The sequence below is a fragment of the Suncus etruscus genome, chromosome 14, assembly GCF_024139225.1.
Source record: "Suncus etruscus isolate mSunEtr1 chromosome 14, mSunEtr1.pri.cur, whole genome shotgun sequence".
Classification (NCBI taxonomy): domain Eukaryota; kingdom Metazoa; phylum Chordata; class Mammalia; order Eulipotyphla; family Soricidae; genus Suncus; species Suncus etruscus.
The window spans coordinates 40,937,420-40,961,685 of record NC_064861.1 but is presented as its reverse complement, the minus strand read 5'-3'; the positions used below and the strand labels follow the sequence as shown (position 1 = coordinate 40,961,685).

General features: G+C 35.9%; 1 protein-coding gene and 1 non-coding gene across 2 annotated transcripts in view; one reads left to right on the top strand and one right to left on the bottom strand.

The window, feature by feature from the left end:
- PHKB (phosphorylase kinase regulatory subunit beta) overlaps positions 1-24,266 on the bottom strand; it is a 273,872-nt gene that overhangs the window by 229,086 nt on the left and 20,520 nt on the right. The window contains exons 2-3 of the mRNA XM_049786246.1: positions 2,662-2,751; positions 299-437 (exon numbers count right to left, since the gene is read on the bottom strand). Coding sequence (XP_049642203.1) covers positions 299-437; positions 2,662-2,751 — 229 coding nt within the window. The remainder of the gene's footprint in view (positions 1-298; positions 438-2,661; positions 2,752-24,266) is intronic.
- LOC126029123 (U6 spliceosomal RNA) lies at positions 16,207-16,313 on the top strand. Its single transcript, XR_007502776.1, has one exon. It is a non-coding gene; the product is annotated as a U6 spliceosomal RNA (small nuclear RNA).

Genomic DNA, 24,266 nt, shown 5'->3' with positions numbered 1-24,266 from the left:
GTTAACTATTCTAGACTCTATTTCTATCAATTCGAAAATAACCATCTGTTATGACTGACACAACCTATTCAGTGAGAATGGTTCAATCTGCTTTTTAAAACCTAGAGATGCAAACTTTATCCACAAATTCATGAAATAGGTAACCTTATGTGAACTCTTCAAAAAACACACACACACAACAAAAACTAGGTCTAAATGGAGAGTCACAAATCATATAGTGAGTGAATAAAAGGCAGATAATCCTGAAGTTACAACTATAATATACATTAGTGTTTAGCAGACACTCACACTGGCTTACCTGTATGCTAGAGCCAAAGCCCAAGCTCCAGCTGCACAGTACAGACTGTCATGGATCTTGGCCTTCTGATCATCACCACACGTTTTAGTGGGGAAAAGTCCTGTAGTTGGACTTTGATACAGTAGCAATGTTGCCTTAACTACAATTGAAGATAAGACAAAGAATAAATTTGTACAGACATCCATTTTCTTTGAGTGGAAGGTCTTTTTGTTTGTTCATCTCACTTCTGACAACTTTCTTTGTTTTTTTGTTTGTTTGGTGGTTGGTTCATTGGTTTTTGGTTTTTGGGCCACACCTGGTGACACTCAGGGGTTATACCTGGCTATGCGCTCAGAAATCATTCCTGGCTTGGGGGACCATATGGATTCCAGGGGATCCAAGGGAGGTCTGTCCTAGGCTAGCACTGGCAAGGCAGACACCTTACTGCTTGTGCCACCGCTCTGGCCCAAGTTTCTTTGTTCTACCTAAATTTAGTTAAGGCATAAAACTTTTGAAGATGTGAAAACAGTCAGTGCAAATCACTCCAGACTAATTAGAAATTCATATACATGAAGGGTTTTTTCTAGTTTTGAGGAAAGGATTTAGCTAATTTAAAAACATTTAACATTCAATAAAAAAATTTAACATAGATTATGGCATATGTTTTGCATTCAGGAGATCTGGTTGGATCCCCAACATTGCATGGTGCCTCAGAACTATCAGTAGTCATTCTCAAGCACTAAGCACAGGGGAATCCTCAATATCATATGGTATGGCCCAAAAAATCAAAATCAAAACAGGGTCTTTAACATATTCTAATGTCTAAATTAACATTATACATAGGGTTCTGGCCATTAGCAGTATGAGTTGGTTTTGGATTTGCAAATGTACTCCAACTTTTGTTGTTCTTTTCTGTGCTAAAGTACTATGTTGAAAATATGCTTCATTTTCTGATTGGCTGATCTTTTTTTTTCCTTTATGTCTGATGATGATTTTTATGTGTGTAACTATTTTGTTTGTGTCTGGTCTCTAGAAGAATATATCCATTTTACTTACTATATTTTACGTTCTGGATATATTTAAACTGAATTACATACTTATAGAACATATAAAGGAAGTAAATAAGTGTTTTGAGGGTATTTTACTTTAATTATTTTATTTAATTATAAGACTGAATTTACTGTTTTACTAAATACCTCTCTCATAAAAGACACTACAAGGGCCTCACAGATGCAAAGTGCTCTACTACTCAGCTAAATCTCTGCTCCAGAATAGTTTTTCATAGATCAAAGGCACTCTATTGCTTAAAAATTTACTAAAGATATAAATTTGTTTGTCTCAACCTTTCATGCTACCAGAATACTTATTGATCCACATTAAAGAACTAATTCTCAAAGTCCAAACTAAATAATTAAGCATTTTTTAAGGTAGCTAAGGAAGATATTTCAAGTGGCAGAACACATGCCAAATGAGTTTGAGCCTGGAATGTTACCTTCAGTATCACATAACTCACCCCTAATATTTTGAGAGTAGGCCTGGTGGTACCTAAAACACTGCTACTCTTGAACATTACATTGCTAGGCTTACAACAATGAATTAGGAACCAATGCAAGAATCTCCTATAAATAAGTAGATGAAACAGTTGAATAAGTCTTTTTTAGCTAGTTATGTCTTCAAAGATAATAAAAGGCAATATAAAAATATGTTGGAATGCTTCATATTGTTTTACTCACATGAAAAAATGAATTTTGCCATGTTCCTGGAATAAAATACTAATAAATAGTAATCTGATATTAACATTATATAGCATTAATATGTATTCTCAATGAATTAGAAATGGATATAAAAGCTTAAGAAATACTAGGAGTAATAGGCAAATATTAAAGGACTATAGATAAAGGAGAAAAGAATAGTTCTACAAAAACTTATTATGTTAAATTAATAATAAAGTTCAGCCATCTGACTAATGAGAAGCCGCAAAAGCTAGAGAGAGGGCCAGAGTGGTGGCCAAGCAGTAAGGTATCTGCCTTGCACGTGCAAGCCTAGGATGGACCACGCTTTGATCCCCCAGCATCCCATATGGTCCTCCAAGCCAGGATCAATTTCTGAGCACATAGCCAGGAGTAACCTCTGAGCATCACCGGGTGTGCCCCCCCCAAAAAAAGCTAGAGAAGATATTGATAATAATTTTAAAATTATAAATTATTCAAAGAATGTATAATTTACTGGATTCCTATTAGAGTCCCATTATCTAGGATACATACCTGCATAAACATTGAGACTACAGAATATTTAAAACAAAAACAATATCACTCCCACAATGTGTACAGTTTCACAAAGCAAAATAAATTATAATTGTAGCTACCTAAGGAAATTTTTCTTACCAATTCTATAATAATGATCCAATTTATCCCACAGGGTTTCACTGTCAGGTCTTGGAAGATTAATACTTTTAAGAGGTTCATAAACTGAGCCTAAAAGAAAAATAAAAACATCAAATTCAGTTGTTTTCATCTAAATAAACAAAAAATATTTTTAAAAATAAAGAAGTACTACTTAGCAACTGATTTTCACATTTATATACAAGCTATCTTAGTTAGACAGACATTAAGAAAAATGGTGGGGAGTAAGAAAGCACCCTTGAAACAATATTATGTAAAATATTATGTAAAATTTTTATTCTGGCTCTCAGTAGTCAATACAAATAATTTATGAATGTATTGATCCAATAACTCAAACATAACTAATACTTATGATGATCATGGTGTTCAATGATTTCCATTTTGCTTTGTGAAATATATAAATTCATATACCCTGAAATCTAAACCTAATCTAAACCTAAATCTAATACTCTATCAGGCATTCTTCCTTCTTTCATTTCTTCCTTCATTCCTTGCTTCATTCCTTTCTTCATTCATTCATCACTTCACATATTTTAAATTGTGCATACATACATACATACATACATACATACATACATACATACACACATACAAGAATTACCCTTTGCTAAGCTTGAAGGTGTATATATAATCCTTCCAGTTTGGCAAATAATACTACTTTTATTACATAAATTATTTCTGTATAACTCACATTTAAGTTAGTACAAGTAAAATCACAAAAGTTATATAGATTAAAAAAAGTTATATAGGTACTTCATTATAACTAGGTATAATATATATATATTAGGTGTACATATATATTTAAAGATAGTGTGGGAAAAACCCAAATAAATGACATATAAAATATGATTAGAATGTTGCTTAAATGATATTATGTCTGGCTTTTAGATTAAACATATTTAGCATTATAGGGTAGTTCTAGAATTGTCAAGAGGCACTGTTGGAAGTAACAGGACAACATCTGACAGTACTCATGAGTCCATGAATTGCTAAATGTCATCAGAGCTAAACCCAGAAACTCTCAGAAAGTCATGTGGTACCAGGACCAAAATCAGGGTATTGTTGGCATGTGTGCTAATATTTGAACCTGCCCATTAAAATCATGTTTTTCTTATTTTTATTTTGTATTTTATGGTACAATATTCCATGTTATTGATGGCAAGAGTGGGTTACTGAGTAGAAATACATCAGTTAGGGGCCGGGCGGTGGCGCCAGAGGTAAGGTGCCTCCCTTGCCTGCGCTAGCCTTGGACGAACCGTGGTTCGATCCCCTGGCGTCCCATATGGTCCCCCAAGCCAGGAGCGACTTCTGAGCGCATAGCCAGGAGTAACCCCTGAGCGTCACCGGGTGTGGCCCAAAAATAAAAAAAAAAAAAAAGAAATACATCAGTTAGTACTGTGGTAGACATTGTTGGAGATTAAACTCAGGGTTTTATACAAACTTAGTATATAATCTACTACTTCAGGTATCTCTCTAATGCCTCAACTTTTTTTAATGATACCACAGATAAAATACCCCCCGAACAAAAAAATTAGAAATTCTGTTATCCATTTCTGTATTATTTTGTTTTTTAGGGGGCCATAACCAGTGGGGCTTAGAGGTTATTTCTGCTTCTGCACTCAGGATTCATTCCTGGACGTGCTCAGGGGACCAGATGGAATCCCTAGGACCTAACCCAAATCTGCAGCATGCAAGGCAAATGCCCTACCAACTGTGCTATTGCTCCAGTCCTATCATACATTTCTTAATGAAATGACAAATAGTTTCTTAGAGGCAACATTATGAAAAAGTCAAAATAAATTTTTAAAGATAAAAATCAGAAAAAGTTAAAAGAGATGTTTGCCAGCAAAGTATAAAAAGAAAAATCATCTTGCTTATTAAGAATCATTATTTTCTTAAACCTTGTATTTTCAAAGACAACTTAAGTGGGTAAAAGATTGACTAAATAGATGTTAACATCCTAGTGATCAGCAATGCTTTACTATTGAAAGAACTGAATAAAATTAAACAATGTTGTTTTATACAATTTATGGTAAGCAATACAAAAAAAATCTGAAGCCCAAGAAAATGTAATCAATGGTAATGCATTAAACAAAATTAAGACAGTAGGAAACCATCAGTAAAAATAAAACTATGGAAGAGAGTATAATCAATGGGACAAAATTTCTCCAAACAATAAAAAGTAAAAATAACAAAAAAACCTTTAACATAAATTTATAGTTTAAAGCAAAGTACATTTTTTTACTCAGGGTTAGATTTGTTAAACTTGGGCACACCCAGTGGTGTTCAGGGAGACCAAATTACTGTGATCAAATTCAACCTGCACAGTCTGAGATCCAGCTCTTTTCACTTTTTCCCCAAATAAAAAAATAATTTGTTTTTATTTTAAAATGTAAATATATCTTTTGTATGTTTTTTCTTTTTGAATTATGCCTATACGTAAAGATCCCAAAAAATAAAGCTTTATTGTTTTCAACTTTGTCTTTAAATATATATGTATACCTAATATATATTATACCTAGTTATAATGAAGTATCTATATAACTTTTTTGTCTATTAAAATTAAGGTAGTATAAAATTGCTGTTGCTATGAGTCATAAACATATACTCTTAGATTGGAATCAATTCAGACCATCTGGGTGGGAAAATGGCCCTTGAATTACAAAAATTGGGTGAGTTAAAAGAGTTAAAGAATTTGTTTACTTTTCCAGGGGCTGGAGCAGTGGCAAAGCATTACGGCATTTGCCTTGCATGAGGTTGACCTAGGAAGGACAGTAGTTTGATCCCCCGCGTCCATTATGGTCCTATGAGCCAGGAGTGAAAAAAGCAAAAAAAGAAAGAAAGAAAATTTTCCACAGTCTTTGGAACTCCTTAGTTTTTTGTGATATGTAAAAAACAAGGATATGATAAAAGCTGATTGGTTTGGGATACTGAATGCATAATTTAACTTATAGTACCTTTATAGTCAAGACTACCACCATGAGCAATGATTCCTAGGAATTGGAAATTACAGTAACTGGTTTAAAATTTCCTTACTGTTACATTGGCAGAGGCCACTAAGGCACCCTCATGGTGTCTAAGAGAATATTAATAACCTCTCTCAGAACAGGCAAACTGCTAATGTTAACATATAACTGTCTTTGATTGGCCATACTTTCCAGCTTTATACCAATGAAGCATTTTGACCCATTTCCATGTAAAATACTCTGAAATTAGAGTCCATTGTGTGAGTCTGGGAAACTTGGGACAAAGTTCTAATTGCTGACAAAACTAATTTTGCCATAGGAAATATCCTTTCCTTTCTCAACCCAATATCAGTTTCATCCCTGCCACCCTCTATGGGTCAGAATAACAGCTGGAGCAAATTGATTGACTGTGTGTGCGTGTGTGTATATGTGTGTGTGGTGTCCACCTTCATGTTTATAGTCTATATGTCTGTCTGTGTTGTACCTAGGAAAGCCCTTTCCATTCCATTACACTTCCCTTGTTGACCAATGCCAATATTCAGAAACCTAAGAATGTTTTTTTTCTGTGTTCCACTACTCCAGCCAATATTTGTTGCTGTTTCTGTGAGATGATCTGACTCCAAAAGACACCAATCAGTAATGACACAACAACCAAAGACCCCACTACACCTGCATCTCATCACCCTTTGTGTCTTGGTCTCTTCTCACATAGTCTCTTTTTCCTTTTTGGTATCCTTTCAAGTTTTGTGCCATTGGAATAAGAGGACTGCCACTTGCTACTGGACTGACCACATCAATCAGACTTTCAAGTGGGGCTCAGGCTTAGGACTGACTGTGGTCCATGACTTTGCCCAGAAGCTGCAGATCATTTACACCAGCTTTTACTTCCTGTCTGCTCTCTAGCAACAGATTAGCTCAGTGGCTAAAGTAGTCTTCCAAAACCAATGTATCTTTGATTTGATCATAGCAGTAAAAGGGGGGATATTTGTATTTGTTGGGAAACAACAAATACAATGTTGTTATGTCAATGAATCAGGTATAGTGGAGAATAGCATCAATTGAGGGATAGATACAGCAATGAGGTCATATTCCCCTGGTTTCCCAATGGTATATCTCCATGGGCCTACTCTATTCTCTCCCCTAGAGCAACCTTCCTACAAAAATTTACCATCCAAAGTTCCCCCATTCAAGGGGGAATGTTCTATGGCCAATTGCAAAGAGGTAAATTGTATCTATGGTATGAATGGAGAAATAGCTTTTTTCAATACCTTTTATAAATTTATATTTTGTTTGACACAAAATATGTATACTTGTTTGCAAGTAAAATGTAATATCTTTTTTTTTGTTTGTTTGTTTGTTTGTTTGTTTTGTTTTTGGGTCACACCCGGCAGTGCTCAGGGGTTATTCCTGGCTCCAGGCTCAGAAATTGCTCCTGGCAGGCACAGGGGACCATATGGGGTGCCGGGATTCAAACCGATGACCTCCTGCATGAAAGGCAAACGCCTTACCTCCATGCTATCTCTCCGGCCCCCAAAATGTAATATCTTAATGAAAAATAGTAAAGGAGTTCCCATCATTTAGATCTAGAAAATCTAAAATTCAAATGTTGCAGATCAGTCTTAACAGAACTCTGAACATATTGAAAGGTTGCATTGAACACTAAAAGTCATATTGGTTTAACTTAAGCTTCTGTTGCATCCCAACATCCCCAAATATGAGTTCCACCAAGAGCCTCAGATGGACACTGGGGCAGGTGTTGTGCTATTCCAGCTATGACATGGACATGGGTGAGCAAAATGGCTCAAGTACATTGTTTACAGGGTCTTTTAAAGTTACAAGGTTGCAAGATTACAAGGTTCTCTTAAAATTACAGCCACTAGTTAGAAGAAAATGAGGGAAATGGAGCCTCAGTCTCCCCCCAGGACCTAGAAGAAGGACCCTTTGGGGTTAGACAAACTTTCTGGGAAAGGCTAACTTACTCTATTCTAACTTTAAGTTAAAAATTACCACCCCAGTTCTTACTGTACAGATCCAAAATAACAACCACTTATACTAAAGACAAAGGAAGAAAGAAGACCATGCTTCATTTCAATGGACATGGTTTTGGTGTAAAAACATTTTCTGGGTCCATATAGGTGTAATAAAGCCTCCAGTTGGCCTCAGCAGTAAAACCACCTGAACTAAAGTTTTTTTTTAAAAAAAAAAGGAGCTATGTAGATAAACTCACAGATCACACACCCTGCTTTCATCTAATCTCCTAAAAATAGGCTCATACCTGCTTTTCACTAAACACACAGAGCTCATAACCTGCTTTTCCATAAGCACACAAAGCTCACATTCTACTCTCCCCTAACCTGATTGGCTGAAGGTGATAGATAATTTGAATCCAAAGGTACTTGTCCTTTTTTGTCCTATTCCATGGTAAGCTACCCGGTCATGAACTTGCCTGGGATTCTAAATACTGACCATCACCCAAAACAAAGTGACAAAAATGAGATAAAAGAATGAAAGTTTTGTTTTGTTTTACTTCGCTTTTTGGGTCACATCCCTTGACCCTCAGGGGCTACTCCTGGCTATGTGCTCAGAAATCACTCTGGGCTTGCAGGATCATATTGAATGCTGGGGGATCAAACCACAGTCCATCTTAGGTTAGCTGCATTCTAGGTTTGCTGCATGCAAGGCAAATGTCCTACTGCTTGTGCCACTGCTCTGGCCCCAGAATGAAAGATTTTTGAAAGATAATAGCAAGAGCAATAATCTTCACATGAGAAGAATATCAAAAGAGAGAAAAGAGGAAAAGGAAAAGAATGGTTGGCAGAAGAAATTATTGCATAGAAACGGTCACGATCCTGTGCACCTGTGCAGATTCAAGAGGACTTAAGGGTATAAAAAAGGTCCCCTGAGCCTGCCAGGAGCGATTTCTGAGCATGGAGCCAGAAGTAACCCCTGACCACAGCCAGGTATGATCCAAAAACCAAAAAAAAAAAGAGTATAAAACAAAACAGTCTTAAAAAGGGCAACAAGTATTAGGTAACACCTTATTTTTTAATATTTTTATTTAAACATCTTGATTACAAATATGATTGTAATTGGATTTCAGTCATATAAAGAATACCCGTCTTCATCAGTGCAACCTTCCAATTGCCAATGTCCCAAATCTCCCTCCTTCCCCACTTCCGACCTGACCCTTCATTCATTCACATTGTTATGTTAGTTGTCAGTGTAGTTATTTCTCTAACTGCACTCACCACTCTGGTGAGCTTCATATTGTGAGCTGGTCCTTTCAGCCCTCATCTCTTTTGTCTCTAAGAATTATTGTAAAAATGTTTTATTCATCTTAAAACCCATAGATAAGTGAGACTATTCTGGGTCTATCTCTCTCCTTCTGACTTATTTCAATCAGCATAATAGATTCCATATACATCCATGCATAGGAAAATTCCATGACTTCATCTCTCCTGACAGCTGCATAATATTCCATTGTGTATATGTACCACAGTTTCTTTAGCCATTCATCTGTTGAAGGACTCCTTGGTTGTTTCCAGAGTCTGGTTATTGTAAATAGCGCTGCAATGAATATAGGTGTGAGAAAGGGATTTTTGTATTCATAGGGTATATCCCTAGAAAGGTTACACCTTATTTTACCTAAAACAAATATCAATCCTGGTGCCTTTATGTTTGTTTACAACTTGAATTTACCCCTCAACACAGATGGTCTTATTTGTAAACCTAGGTGGGACTCACTCAGGACAGCCTGAGTTATTTGTTCTTACTGCCCCACTCAGGATGGTCTCTGTACTCAATAAAAAAATGGCAGTTCTGGTGGGCAGCTAGCCCTCCATACTAGGTAGAAGACTGCCAGACTACATGTGTTTCACCCTTATCTTAGTTTGGATTATTTCATGTGCAACCCTGATTCAGACTCATTCACCTAGAGTTGGAGATATGGTGAGTGAGGTGATTTTACAAACAACAATACCAAGATATAGTAATCAATATGGTAAATTAAAAGATGAAGTCATACTGCTTAAAGCAGCAAATTAAAACACCCTCAAATATGGGACTGGAGTGATATGCAGTGGTAGGGAATTTGCCTTGCACTCAGCTGACCCAGTACAGACCTCAGTTCGATCCCTGGTATCCCATGTGGTTCCCCAAGCCAGGAGCAATTTCTGAGCTCATACCCAGGAGTAAACCCTGAGCATCACTGGGTGTGACCCAAAAACTAAAAACAAAACAAAACAAAACAAAATCCTCAAATATAAGGGAAATAATGTTTGCAACAGACTTTCCACTTGATGTATTGTAAGCCAGTAAAGAGTGGACTGATGTATTCATAGTATTGAATGAAAACTATTTCCAGCCTAAATTCTACCAGCCTGTGAAGCTATCATTAAGACTCAATGAAGAGATAAGCACCTTTTCAGACAAAAAATAATTGGCAGAATTTAAGACAACTAAACCAGTCCTCTAAGAATTACTAAGAAGCAGCTTATAACAAAAACAGAATCTTGTATAAATGGCACATAAATGGCACAACAACCCTATATATTATTAATTTTTCTCAATATCAATGGACTGAAGTCCCCAGCAAAGAAAATTGATCGATCTGCTCTGACAGAAATCACATCTAAACCTAAAGAATAAATACAGACTCAGTGTAAAAGGGTAGAAAACAATCATACAAGTCATTGGAAAAAAATATAAAGCTGGGACAACCATACATATATCAGACCAAATAACATTCAATATAAAAGGGAAATTAGAGACAGTGACTAAGGGAACAAAAATTAAAAAAAACTATCAATATTTATGCACCAAATAAAGGTCCAGAAAAGTTCATAAAGCTTTTACTACCTATGAAGAAAACATGGAAAGGAATACAATAATATAGGGTCTTTCAATGCTCATCTTTACACAGATCAACCTATATATCAGTAAATAGGCAAGAGTCGGGGCCGGGCGGTGGCGCTAAAGGTAAGGTGTCTGCCTTGCCTGTGCTAGCCTTGGACGGACCGCGGTTTGATCCCCCAGTGTCCCATATGGTCCCCCAAGCCAGGAGCAACTTCTGAGCACATAGCCAGGAGTAACCCCTGAGCGTTACCGGGTGTGGCCCAAAAACCAAAAAAAAAAAAAAAAAAAAAAAAAAAAGAAAAGAAAAAAAATAGGCAAGAGTCCTACTCAGGAGATGAAAGAACTGAGATTGCTGGAGATGCAGGGGTGTTCAACCCACCAAAACTATACATATTGAACTCCACTTCACATGAAACATTCTATGGGTAAGATCCCATACTAGGGCATAACATAATCATATGTAAATATATAAATATAGTCATTGTACAATATCACAATGTAATAAAAGTAGAAATTGACCACAGAAAGAAGATGAAAATTTTTTCAATAAGTGAATAAAACACTGCTAAATAGCAATTGGAACAAAAAGGACACCAAGAAAGATACACAAGGATTCCATAAATTTAATGGCAATGTAGATACAAGCTATCAGAATCTCTGGGATATTGCAAAAGCTGTACTATGAGGAAAAGTCATACCAATGGGGGCTTATTTAAGAAAGAAGAAAAAGCTTAAATCAAACAACACATCTAAATAGGATGATGTTCCTCTGAGAAGGAACAAAAAGTAATAAACGTAGGAGGAAAATAGTAAAAACGAGAGCACAAATCAACAACATAGAAACCAAGAAAGAAATTCAAAGATCACTGAAAGCAGAAGTTGGTTTTTGGAAAGAATAAACAAAATTGCCAACCTGTTTTGAGGAGAAAGAAAAGACAAAATAGTCATAAATTGGATCAAAAATGAAAGGGAAGAAATTATAATAGATTCTTGAACAATTCAAAACACAATGCAATTTATAATAAACAACTTAATTATTTTAAACCGAAAAACCTAAAAAAAAAAAAAAAGAAAGAAAACAAATAATTATTTAGCTTTCCAATGCTGAATGAGAAGGAAGTAAAAAGCCTAAACAGACTTTCAGAACTAAGGACACTAAAACAATTTAAGATTCTCACAAACATAAAAAAGGCCTGGTTCATAATGTTTTACTAGTGATTTATATCAAAATTTAAAAGATTAGTGCTTTAATTCCTTGAGTTCCTCCAAAACATGGAAGACACAGGAATCCTTCCTAAGATTTCCTATGAAGTTAAGACTACATTCATACCCTAAAACAAAGACATTTCTAGAAAAGAAATTTTCAGACTGATCTTCCTAATAAACATCAATGCCAAAATCCTAAACAAAATTTTAATCAAATCCAATAACAAATATAATCATATACATTGACCAAGTGTAATTAATTCCAGGGATGAAAAATGGTTCAACATATGTAAATCAATTAACATAATAGTTCACATTAATAAAAGGAAAGATAAGATCCATATGGTAATATCAATTGATACAAAGAAACTTTTGACAAGATCCAATATCCATTCATGATTGAAAAACACTCAACAAAATAGGGGTAGAGAGAACTTTCCTCAAAGGCAATCTATAACAATATATTAACATTCTTAATTATGAAAATCTAAAAGCATTTACTCTATGATCAGACACAAGACAATGATGCCCTCTGTCTCCAGTTTTATTCAATATAATATTAGAAGTCTTGACTACAGCAACCACCAGTCAAGAAAAAATTAAAGTGATCCAAATTAGAAAATATGAAGCCAAATTATTACTATGTACAGATGACATAATAATATGCACACAAACCCTCAAAAGGGTCAACAAAAATGTTAGAAACAATATACCTACACAGCAAAGTATCCATCTATAATATCAAAACAAAAATAGGTAGCATTCTTATAAACAAAAAAGAAATAAATTGGAAGAGAAAAATCACAAAGTCTATCCTATTTAAAACCATATCCAAAAACATCACGTATCTAGAAATCAAGAAAGATCAGTGCCATAATCACTTTAAGAAAGTGATAGAAAAAGACCATAGGAAATAAAAAATATATTCCATTCACATGTATTAGAAGATCAATATTGAAAAAAAAGACAGGAGCCAGTGAGATGGTGCTAGAGGTAAGGTGTCTGCCTTGCAAGCGCTAGCCAAGGAAGGACCACGATTCTATCCCCTGGCATCTCATATGGTCCCCCCAAGCCAGGGGCAATTTCTGAGTGCTTAGCCAGGAGTAATCCATGAGCATCAAACAGGTGTGGCCTAAAAAACCAAAAAAAAAAAAAAAAGGGCAAAGGACTATCACAAATAAGCAATTATATAGATTCAAAGCAATCTCCATTGAGATTTAGGCAACGTTTTTAAAGACCTAGAAAATTCAAGAAAGTTTGCATGGAATCAGAAGAGATCATGAATAACCAAAGCCATAGTGAAAAATAATAAATGTGAGTGTCTCATTATAAAATACAATGTTATAAAATTAGAGTGATCTAAACTACTTGATACTGGGAAAAGATATGCCAATGATCAATGGTTCAAAATGAAAACTCCCAGGACAAAACCTCATATATATGGACAGCTATTTATTGATGAAATGAAGTAAAGATGGTCTCTTGAACAAATAAGTGGTTAGAAAACTGGAAAACTCTGTGTATGAAACTAAAGCTTAATCTTATCTCACACCTTACACATAAGTCAATTTAAAGTGAATGAAAGACCTTGAAATCAGACTGGAAAATATAGAGTACTCTGAGGAAAATATAGGCAGAACATGCCAAGATTTGGACGTATAAAATATCTTCAGTTATCTGTTACTGCTGACAAAGAAAACAAAATAAAAAATAAATAAGGTAAAGAGTTAATACATGGAAAAAACAGCATGAACTAAAGTGAAAGATAACTAAATGAATAGAGAAAAATATTTCCATGCAATATATAAGATAAAGTCTTGATAACCAGGATATATAATGTATTCACAAAGGCAACAAAAAATTCCAAAACCATATAAAAATGGGAAAAGAAAATAAACAAACACTTTTCAGAGGATTAAGTAGATTACCAATAGGCACATGGCAAAGTGTATATCATTAGTGAAATACAAGTCAATAAAACAATTATATATCATCTCACCTGAGTGAGAATGGCACATTTCAACAATGTAGGAACATATGGTTATCCAATTGTCTAACCACCATTTGTTGTGGAGGCTGTCTTCATTTCATGTTCTGACTCCTTTGACAAATATTACTTGGTCATATATGTGAGTTTATAATTGGAATATTCTATTCTAATGCATTGGTTGAAAAAAATCTGTCTTTATTTCAATACCAGGTTGTTTGGATCACTATAGCTTTGTAGCACAGCTTCAAGTTAAGTAATGAGATACTCCCAGTTTCTTGTTTTAGGTATGCTGTTTGAACCACTATGGCTTTGTAGCACAGCTTCAAGTTAAATCATGAGATGGTCCCAGTTTCATTTTAGGTATGGTTTTGGCTTTTCAGAATCTTTTATTATTCTACATAAACTCACTGTTCAAAGTCCTAGAGTATGTTGTCTGATAGGATAATGGATAGGATGGACAATAAATGGGAATTGCATTGAATCTATATAGTACGATAGGTAAGATTGTCATTTTAATACAATTGATTCTTCCAATCCTTGATCATGGAATGTTTTTCTATTTCTTTAGGTTTTCTTCAACTTCTTTCATAAATGCTTTAAGGTTTTTGTGGTCTAGGTTTCTGATATTTTGTAAGGTATTTATTGTTTTTAAAATATTTTAAATGGGATAGACTCTCTGATTTCTTTATCCTCTGATTATTTGAATGAAAAAATAGAACCAATTTAGTGTATTGACTCTAGCCCATTACTCTGCTATAATAGTTTATTGTTTCTACGGACTTTTTTGGTGGATTATTTAGTTTTCAATATATTTCATTATGTTATCTTCCAAGAGAGGTAGTTTGACTACCTCTTTTCCAATTTGTATCCCTTTTATTTCCTTCTCTTGCCTGTTTGCTCTTGATAAATTTTTAATACAATATTGAATAGGAGGAGATGGGCATCTTTGCCTTGTGCCTAACTCCAGTGGGAATGCTTTCAATTTTTTTATTATATATATACCACTCCTAGGAATATACCCTAGGAACACAAAAATACAATACAAAAACCCCTTCCTTACACCTATATTCATTGCAACACTATTTACCACAGCAAGACTCTGGAAACAACCAAGATGCCCTTCAACAGTTGAATGGCAAAAGAAACTGTGGTACATATACACAATGGAATATTATGCAGCTGTCAGGAGAGATGAAGTCATAAAATTTTCCTGTAATGGATGTACTTGGAATCTATTATGCTGAGTGAAATAAGTCAGAGAGAGAGAGAAAGACACAGAATGGTCTCACTCATTTATGGGTTTTAAGAAAAATGAAAGACATTCTTGCAATAACAATTTTCAGACACAAAAGAGAGGAGGGCTGTAAGTTACAGCCCACCTCATGAAGCTCACCACAAACAGGGATGAGTTTAGTTAAAGAAATAACTACATTGTGAACTATCCTATCAATGAGAATGTATGAGGGTAATAGAAAGCCTGTCTAGAGTACAGGTGGGGGTAGGGTGGGGAGGAGGGAGATTTGGAACATTGGAGATGGGAATGTTGCACTGGTGATGGGTGATGTTCTTTACATTGCTGAAACCTAAACACAATCATGTATGTAATCAAGTTGTTTAAAAATATATTTTAAAAAAAAGAAAAGAAAATGAAGCAAAAATAAATGTCCTACTAGTTCGAACACAATGAGAGCTACACTAAAACAATTTGTAAATAGTCAAAAGTCAAAGAAAAGACTTTTGAGAGCAACAAGACAAAAATAATTTGTCACATACAAGGCACATCTTTTCATTCATGTAACTCCCAATAATCCTAAAGTCAGTAAAAACTTTGTAGAGAGTACGAAAATATATTCAATTTTTGAATACAAGAGAACTGTCAACTAAGAATAGTGTAACCATAAAAGTTTCCCCTTAAAAATGTTAACTATTGGGGTCCCAAGCGATAGCACAGCAGCAGGGCCTTTGCCTTGCACATGGCCAACATGGGATGGACACTGATTCAAATCCCGGTAACCTATAAGGTCCTGCAAGCCTGCCAGGGGTGATTTCTGAGCACAGAGCCAGGAGTAAGCCGTGAGCACCACCACCGCCACCGGGTGTCCCCCCACCCCCCAAAAAAATAAAGTAAGGAAAATAAAAGAAAAATTTTAACTATCAATTAAAAATTATTTTTAAATTATGATGAGAAAGATAAGACTAAGAAGAAAGATCAAATTATGCTTTGCGTGCAAGATCTTTGAGTTTGATCCCCAGCACTACATTATGCCTGAGCACCACTGAGAGTTGCCCTCAAGAACTGCATTGGGAGAAGCCACCAAGTCCCATCAAATATAACTTCCACAAAAGATGTAAAAAGAACATGAACAAAAAATAAATGTTTTTATCACCATTAAATATATTTACAAGGAACACTAAACAGTTTAGTGTTCTTTAGGTTGAAATAAAAAGGTACTAAAAAAAAGTAATGTAAAACATATTAAAGTAAAAATATCACTGATAAAAGTTAATATAGTGCTCACTTCAGCAGCACATATACTAAAATTGGAGCAACACAGAGAAGATTAGCATGGCCCCTGCGCAAGGATGACACGCAAATTCGTGAAGCATTTTTTCCATATATAAAAAAGTTAATATAAATATAAATAAAACAATACTGTGATGCTGTCATGTAATTTATTTTTATCTATATATCAGGGGAGGTGTTGGGACACACCTGATGATCCTCAGGTACTCTACCTGACTCTTTGCCCAGGAGTGATCCCTGGCAGCCTCAGGGAATCATACACAGTAACAGTTCAAACTGGGATCAGGCTATATGAAATGTGGTGAAATACTTGTTATACCATACCTCCAGTCCTGTAAATCACTTTTAACATTGACATAAACCTATATAAAATTAAACTAAAAAATATAGCCTCAGGGGCCGGGCGGTGGCGCTAAAGGTAAGGTCCCTGCCTTGCCTGCGCTAGCCTCGGACGGACCGCGGTTCGATCCCCTGGTGTCCCATATGGTCCCCCAAGCCAGGAGCGACTTCTGAGCGCATAGCCAGGAGTAACCCCTGAGCGTCACCGGGTGTGGCCCAAAAACCAAAAAAAAAAAAAAATATATATAGCCTCAGAAAACCGTTAATTCAGTAAATATAGAAAGACAAAATATGACATAATTAATTACATTAAATGGGTGAGTAAATTATAGAATTTTCTATGCTATTAAATTTGCTATGAGCATTAAACAGACTGCTACTAATACAAAACAAATGTTCAATATTATTCCATGGTAGAGTTTAAAAAACAGAAATGAAAAATACATTAGGTACATATAACAGGAAAGACGCTGTACATCAAGACAATAACTACTATTGTAAACATATTATCTTAACTACAATATTTTAAGTGCAATAAAAATAATTAAATTTAAAAAAGAAATGTGAAAAAAAAAAAAAACTAGTCTTGGCTTTGGCTTACGACCAGTAAAACAACCAAGATCGCTAATTCCAGAGGTCTGCTGAGGCAACTGCAACTGAGCAGAACTTCTGAAAACATAATGAAAGACTATCCTAGGCTTCATACTAGGATCAGTGCATAAACCAAGACTGATTAAAATTACAGTGTTGAAACAGAACTTTTAGAAACGTTAAGAAAGACTTCACTCTAGTCTTCATCCTATGACCTGTGCAAATACTGAGATCTCTAGTTACTGAGGCCTGATCTTATCATCCACTACTGAGTGGAAAGTTTCCAGACAGCAAAAAAGACCTAGGGAAGAGAAAAAGAGCATGTACAGAGACTATAGTTATTTCCATGACAGTATAAAGTAAGTTAGGAGAGAGGTCTCTCTCATATTTGGGATATAAAGAAACACGATCAGGAGTAACAAATGCTACAGAAACTAATAATTGGTCTTGGGTATGAAGTTTAGCACAGGAAAGGGAAGTGGGGGGATGATGGGACACTGGCACAAGGCTGAGGGATGTGAATACTCTGATACAGGGTTACAGGTGCTGGACTGTGCTATGCATAAATCCTTATCATTTACAGTATTGTAAACTACAGCACCTAAAATCAAATTAAAAATTAAATTATATATATTTTACATAAACTGTAAAAATAATGTCATAATGCAAGATCTATAGGATGATGTTATATCTTTTAAGATACAGATATATCTTAGACCTCCTCTACATATATATGCATAAATATATAAAATAGTTTAATATATTTATTTATGTACATAGATACATAAGTAAGTAGTCTAGAAAAATAATCATTATTAAAATAATTTCAGCTAAAGAAAATACATTTTACTGCATTTTATTGTCTAAAGGTTATAAAAATATAATCATTTACTCCTCCTATTTTCAAAGAGAAAGGAAAATTCTATAGTACAAGATATTCATCCTAGTTCATCATATTATCAAATTAGTTATATGCATTAAAGTATTATATTAAGGAAAAAAATAGTAAAGTTATAAAAAGGGTATCTGTTTTTGAATACAGAACACTCTAAAGAAATTTATGGTGTCATTTTCTTCTATATGATGAAACTTCACAAAACTGCCTTGATGAAAGATGGTAAGAATACCTAAACTTTGTTTATATTTTCTGTATTAAATGACAAAATTAAGTTTATAATTAAATACACATATGTATATACATATTATTTTATTAATATTGATTTTATATCACAGTACAATGAATCTGCAACTTTTCAAGTCTGTTTTCTCTGATAATCTAGCTAAGAAAAATGTCAAATACAAAATATAATATGAAAAACAGAATTTTGTAGAAATAAAGCAAAATTTTCTATTTAACTTATTCAAATAAGATGTGAAAAGGCCATTTCACTTTTAGCATTTTATTTTAAATAAAAAGGTATTAAGTTCCTTCAGTGACCTTTACAGAAGGAGCAGAGACTATAAAATCTATTTAAGGACATAAAATCTAGTTGATGTTTCATGTACTGACCTTATGATACCAATCACTCATTAGTCATCTTATTATCCTTTCTTAATTATAGTCTAGTTGAGTACCTGGCCAAATATATGATAGATTTACATAAGTACTGTGTTGTCAGAATACTATTTTAACAATTATAATATTTCAAATTTGTCTTTAGGACTCCTCTTTTTAAAAAATGCTTTCAGCTGGGGCCCGGGCGGTGGCGCTAAAGGTAAGGTGCCTGCCTTGCCTGCGCTAGCCTTGGACGGACCGCGGTTCGATCCCCCGGTGTCCCATATGGTCCCCCAAGCCAGGAGCAACTTCTGAGCACATAGCCAGGAGTAACCCCTGAGCGTTACCGGGTGTGGCCCAAAAACCAAAAAAAAAAAAAAATGCTTTCAGAAATATCACATGTTATTATATTTTCTCAATATTAATTGTTTCATTGACTGCAGCAACCCTCAGGGTGAACAGAATCTGGCATTATAATGAGCACTTAATAAATTTATTGAACTATTGAAATTAGGAATTTCATTATTAAACTAATAAATTAAAAAGATGCTTAAATTATGCTTAATGTTTCCAGAACCATCTATATAGCAAAATGATTCATTGGGTAAAATGAGTTGAGAAAGATTCACTCAAGCACACTACATTGGGATCCACTCACATCCCAACTCAAAGACTAACAAGAATTTCTGTAAATATATAAGAATAATGAGGGCCGGGAAGGTGGCGCTAGAGGTAAGGTGTCTGCCTTACAAGCGCGCCAAGGAACGGACCGACCGAGGTTCGATCCCCCGGCGTCCCATATGGTCCCCCCAAGCCAGGGGCGATTTCTGAGCACATAGCCAGGAGTAACCCCTGAGAGTCAAACGGGTGTGGCCCAAAAACCAAAAAAAAAAAAAAAAAGAATAATGATATGATTATCACTTATGAGGCAGTAAAAGTAGCATTAGGAAGAAAGTTCATATCAATGTAGGTTGGGTTACATTATGAAATAAGAAAAAATTCAGATAAATATAACACCAAATTTAAAAAAAATTATTGAGGGGCCAGAGTTATAGTACAGCTAGGTACTTGCCTTGTACACAGCTGACCCATTACAGCTGACCCATTTTATCACTGGCATCCTTGATGGTTCCCAAGAATCACCAGGAGTATATCTTTTTTTTTCTAGGGGTGACACTCAGGGGTTATTCCTGGCTATGCACTCAGAAATTACTCCTGGCTTCGGGGACACCTAGGATCAAACCTAGGTCCATCTGGATTAGCTGCATGCAAGGCAAAAGCCATACCATTGCACTATCACTCCGGCCCCCACCAGGAGTGATTCTTGAGCACAGGTTCAGGTGTGACCCCCAAACTAAAAAATAAAATTTTTATTGAATATAAATCTTAGTGTTTTATAAAACACAGGACAAATGAGACCTTAGGTTAGGTAAAGAAAATAATTAAACTTTGAGGAGAACTAGAAAAAAAATAAAAAAGACAATACAAAAGATCAGGGAAACCAAAGAATGGTATATAAATAAAATATCAATAAAAATGTAACTGAAATAAATAAAATATCAATAAAAATGTAACAGCGAGGTGGCGCTAGAGGTAAAGTGTATCTGCCTTGCAAGTGCTAGCCAAGGATCAGGACCATGGTATTCGATCCCTAGGTGTCCCATATGGTCCCCTCAATCCAGGGGCAATATCTGAGCACTTAGCCAGGAGTAATGCCTGAGCATCAAATGGGTGTGGTCCGAAAAACCAAAATAAAAATGTAACTGACAAATTCTTATTTATATTCATTAAGAAAAAAGAGAGAACCCCCCCAAAAAAGTATAAAAAATGAAAAGAGGGTTCAGAGAGATAAAATAGTAATTGGACAAAGAGCTTGCATTTATGTGTCAGACTCAGACTTGATCTTGGCATCCTGAGCATCACAAGCATTAATAACTAAATCCAGAGCCAAGAGTAAGCCCTAAACATCAACAGGTATGGCCCCAAAACCCCTTCACTAGAAGTGCTATTAAAAATTCTTTTCAAGTACTACCAATTGTTGTATTAAATAATTAAGGATGGAGCTGGATGGCGATGGATGGAGGTGGATTTCTCTGTCTGCCATCCCAGGCCACGTGGCTCAGCAACCCCATGAACTGGCGAGTTTCAGGCCCAGGTGAAACGCGAAATCACTCACTCACAGGCAGGCTTCAGGAAGAATCATCTTTATTTAGGCCCTAGCCACCACATGTGTGTGGCCTATCTCATAACCTTTCAAGCATACAGCCATCCTAGGCTTGCCCTGCGTCTTATCCTCTTTCAGCCATCTCCCTCAGAGAGCCCAGCAGGGCCAAAAGGCAAAAGCCCCTTAATCCCTTGGCTTCCGGGTTTATCTACCTATTCCAAGACCCCTCCCAGGAATGGGCCGGGCTTTGCAGGTAAAGTCACACCTATTATCCGGTTCCCAAGACCCCTCCCAGAAATGGGTGGGTCTCAGATAAGTACCCTACATTTCCTCCTTTTTTGAAATATAAAAAGAGCCTTTTGTAATTTTGACTCCACCTTTAGCCAAAGGTGGGTTAATATTTTTATGCAACAACGTAATAAAGTGAAAATTAATATACCAGCCCTTTTTAAAAACATATTTTTGCAAAATATACTTTACACCTGTAACCTAAAATTCTATTAATGCTTTTTTACCAAGCATTATTCCGGAACTTTTATGTTTCTATACTTTTAAACTATATTGGGGGAACTTCATGTTCCTATACCTTTTCTATACACAAGTACTTTAGCATACATGCATAACATACATTTTAAAAACAGGCTAAGTACATTAAAATACACAGTAAAACATTTTGCAATTGAAAATATTAACTATGAAAGACAACAAAACACATTTACATTATAAAGAAAATGACTAAGACAAAGATGCAGGTGGTTAGAAATCAGATTTTAAATGGGCTAAGCTGTATTACCTTCCTATTATTTTTATTTTTTAACCACTAACTAACTAAAACTTATTCCATCACCAACTATGAGTAAAATATAAGACTACCCGCTTAGTTCCTATACTTAAAATGATTAATTTGTCCCACGCTGATCTCACCACGTGGCTTCTGTAAACTTGCTGGTTTGTCCCACGCTGATCTTACCACGTGGCTTTCTTTTAGTTTCAGGCCCCGCAGACGGTTCTGTAGACCATAAGGTTGCAGGTTTTCAGGCTTGCCACGGAGCAAAGCTGAGCTGAGGCATTTCTGCTTCTGGGCTGATAACTTTTCGCCGCTTTTCCCCTCAGGGCAGCACTTAGCAAGCCAGTTTTTGGCCACAGCTTTTTTGCAGAGGGCTTTTGGATGTTCAAAGTTCAAAGTTATTTAAACTAAAAGTTCAGTCCGAAATTTCCAAAGTTGAAATCCAAATTCAAGCCGCAGGTCATTTTCAGAAAATCAGTCCACTTTAAATACAGTCTTTTTTTCTCCTTCGTTTCCAATTTAAGCTTTTAATCAGTTTTTGTACAGGCCGAGGTTTTTGTTTCTTGTAACAAAGTCTCAGTTCTGGGCCTGGGCCTGGGCTGGAGGTGATGCAAGCTTCCACCTCTCTTTTTTCAGTTGCCCTTCTTTCCCTGGAAGGGGTTGCGGCCATATTTGAACATGGCTTTATGTGGTCAAACCCTTTGGGCTGACTCCATTTGAAAAGAGCCAAAATGAAACAGAAGAGCAGTAATCTTACCATATTCGCTGTTTTCTTGGGTCCAGGATTCAGGTCCCTGTTCGGGCGCCAGATGTTGTATTAAATAATTAAGGATGGAGCTGGATGGCGATGGATGGAGGTGGATTTCTCTGTCTGCCATCCCAGGCCACGAGGCTCAGCAACCCCATGAACCGGCGAGTTTCAGGCCCAGGTGAAACGCGAAATCACTCACTCACAGGCAGGCTTCAGGAAGAATCATCTTTATTTAGGCCCTAGCCACCACATGTGTGTGGCCTATCTCATAACCTTTCAAGCATACAGCCATCCTAGGCTTGCCCTGCGTCTTATCCTCTTTTAGCCATCTCCCTCAGAGAGCCCAGCAGGGCCAAAAGGCAAAAGCCCCTTAATCCCTTGGCTTCCGGGTTTATCTACCTATTCCAAGACCCCTCCCAGGAATGGGCCGGGCTTTGCAGGTAAAGTCACACCTATTATCCGGTTCCCAAGACCCCTCCCAGAAATGGGTGGGTCTCAGATAAGTACCCTACACCAATAATTGAAGAAACACTGAGCTAGACAGAGTTCAAGGGGCTAAACCAGCCTGCATTACATGAAAGAGGTTTGGGTTCAATATTAGATACTGAATTGATCAGAAGTGATACCTAAATATAGAGGTAATAGTAGTTGATGAGGATTGCCAAGAGTGGCCCGCAAACAAACACAAACAAACAAAAAATAAATAAAGGAATTCTTCCAAATAGTTTCTAATAGACTACCAAAATACTAAAAGACAAGACACACTAAGAAAGAAAATTACTGGGCCCCGAGAGATGGCACAGCGGCGTTTGCCTTGCAAGCAGCCGATCCAGGACCAAAGGTGGTTGGTTCAAATCCCAGTGTCCCATATGGTCCCCCGTGCCTGCCAGAAGCTATTTCTGAGCAGACAGCCAGAAGTATCCTCTGAGCAACGCCGGGTTTGGCCCAAAAAAAAACAAAAAACAAAAAAAAAAAAAAAACAAAGAAAATTACTGAACAATACTCAAATGAATATAAAAAAGGATATTCTAATATCCTTTTGTATATTTGAAGATAAAAAATTCTTAACAAAATCCTAGTGAATTGAATTTAATGATATACTAAGACTGTGTAATTATATTGATAATTTTTTTTGGAGTGTCACGCCTAGCCCTACTGAAAGATTATTGCTATCTGTGTGCTCTAACATCAATCCAGGTGGAGCTCAGAGGAACATATGTGGTCCCAGATCAGCTGCATGCAAGGAAAGTACCCTAACTAGTATACAATAATTCTGTGCAATTGCTTGTGTGTACATCTTAGAAATATATTTAAACATATTCATTTTCAATGGTTAAAAAAATGAGTGACACTAGAAGATAGATAGAAATGTAAAAAAAATAAATTAAGGGATATAGTGATAAAAAAGGTGAGTGATGTAGAGTACTGATTTCTAACCTGGTACCACATACACACTACTCCGCCTCAACTTACCTCACATCTCTGGTTTCATTGTGTTCCTGATGGCTCCCAACCTGCCAGGTTTAAACAATTATCTACTGCCAAGGAAGTACCACTAAAACTGGACCCCCAGACTCCTGAGCACAAAAAACTAGGACTCCAAAAATAATTACCTGATTTGTGATTGTTTTGTTTTCAAAACCAATGTGCCATATCTTATCTATAAGTCTATGCATCTCTTATAAGTCTATGGCCAAAACTGAATAGTAATAAACTTCATATATACACGTGATTTTTAGAGCTTAAGTTCCCAGTTCAAACTTGAGCATATATTCTTGCCAGTTTATCAGTAAGACTATTATTATCTAAAAACAACTCAAGTGTCCAAGAACATAAGAATGGATAAAGAGGTTTCTGAATACCTGAAGGTCTCCTCAGAGGCCTAGGGAGCGCACCCCCCAAAAAACTGCATTTTTAAGC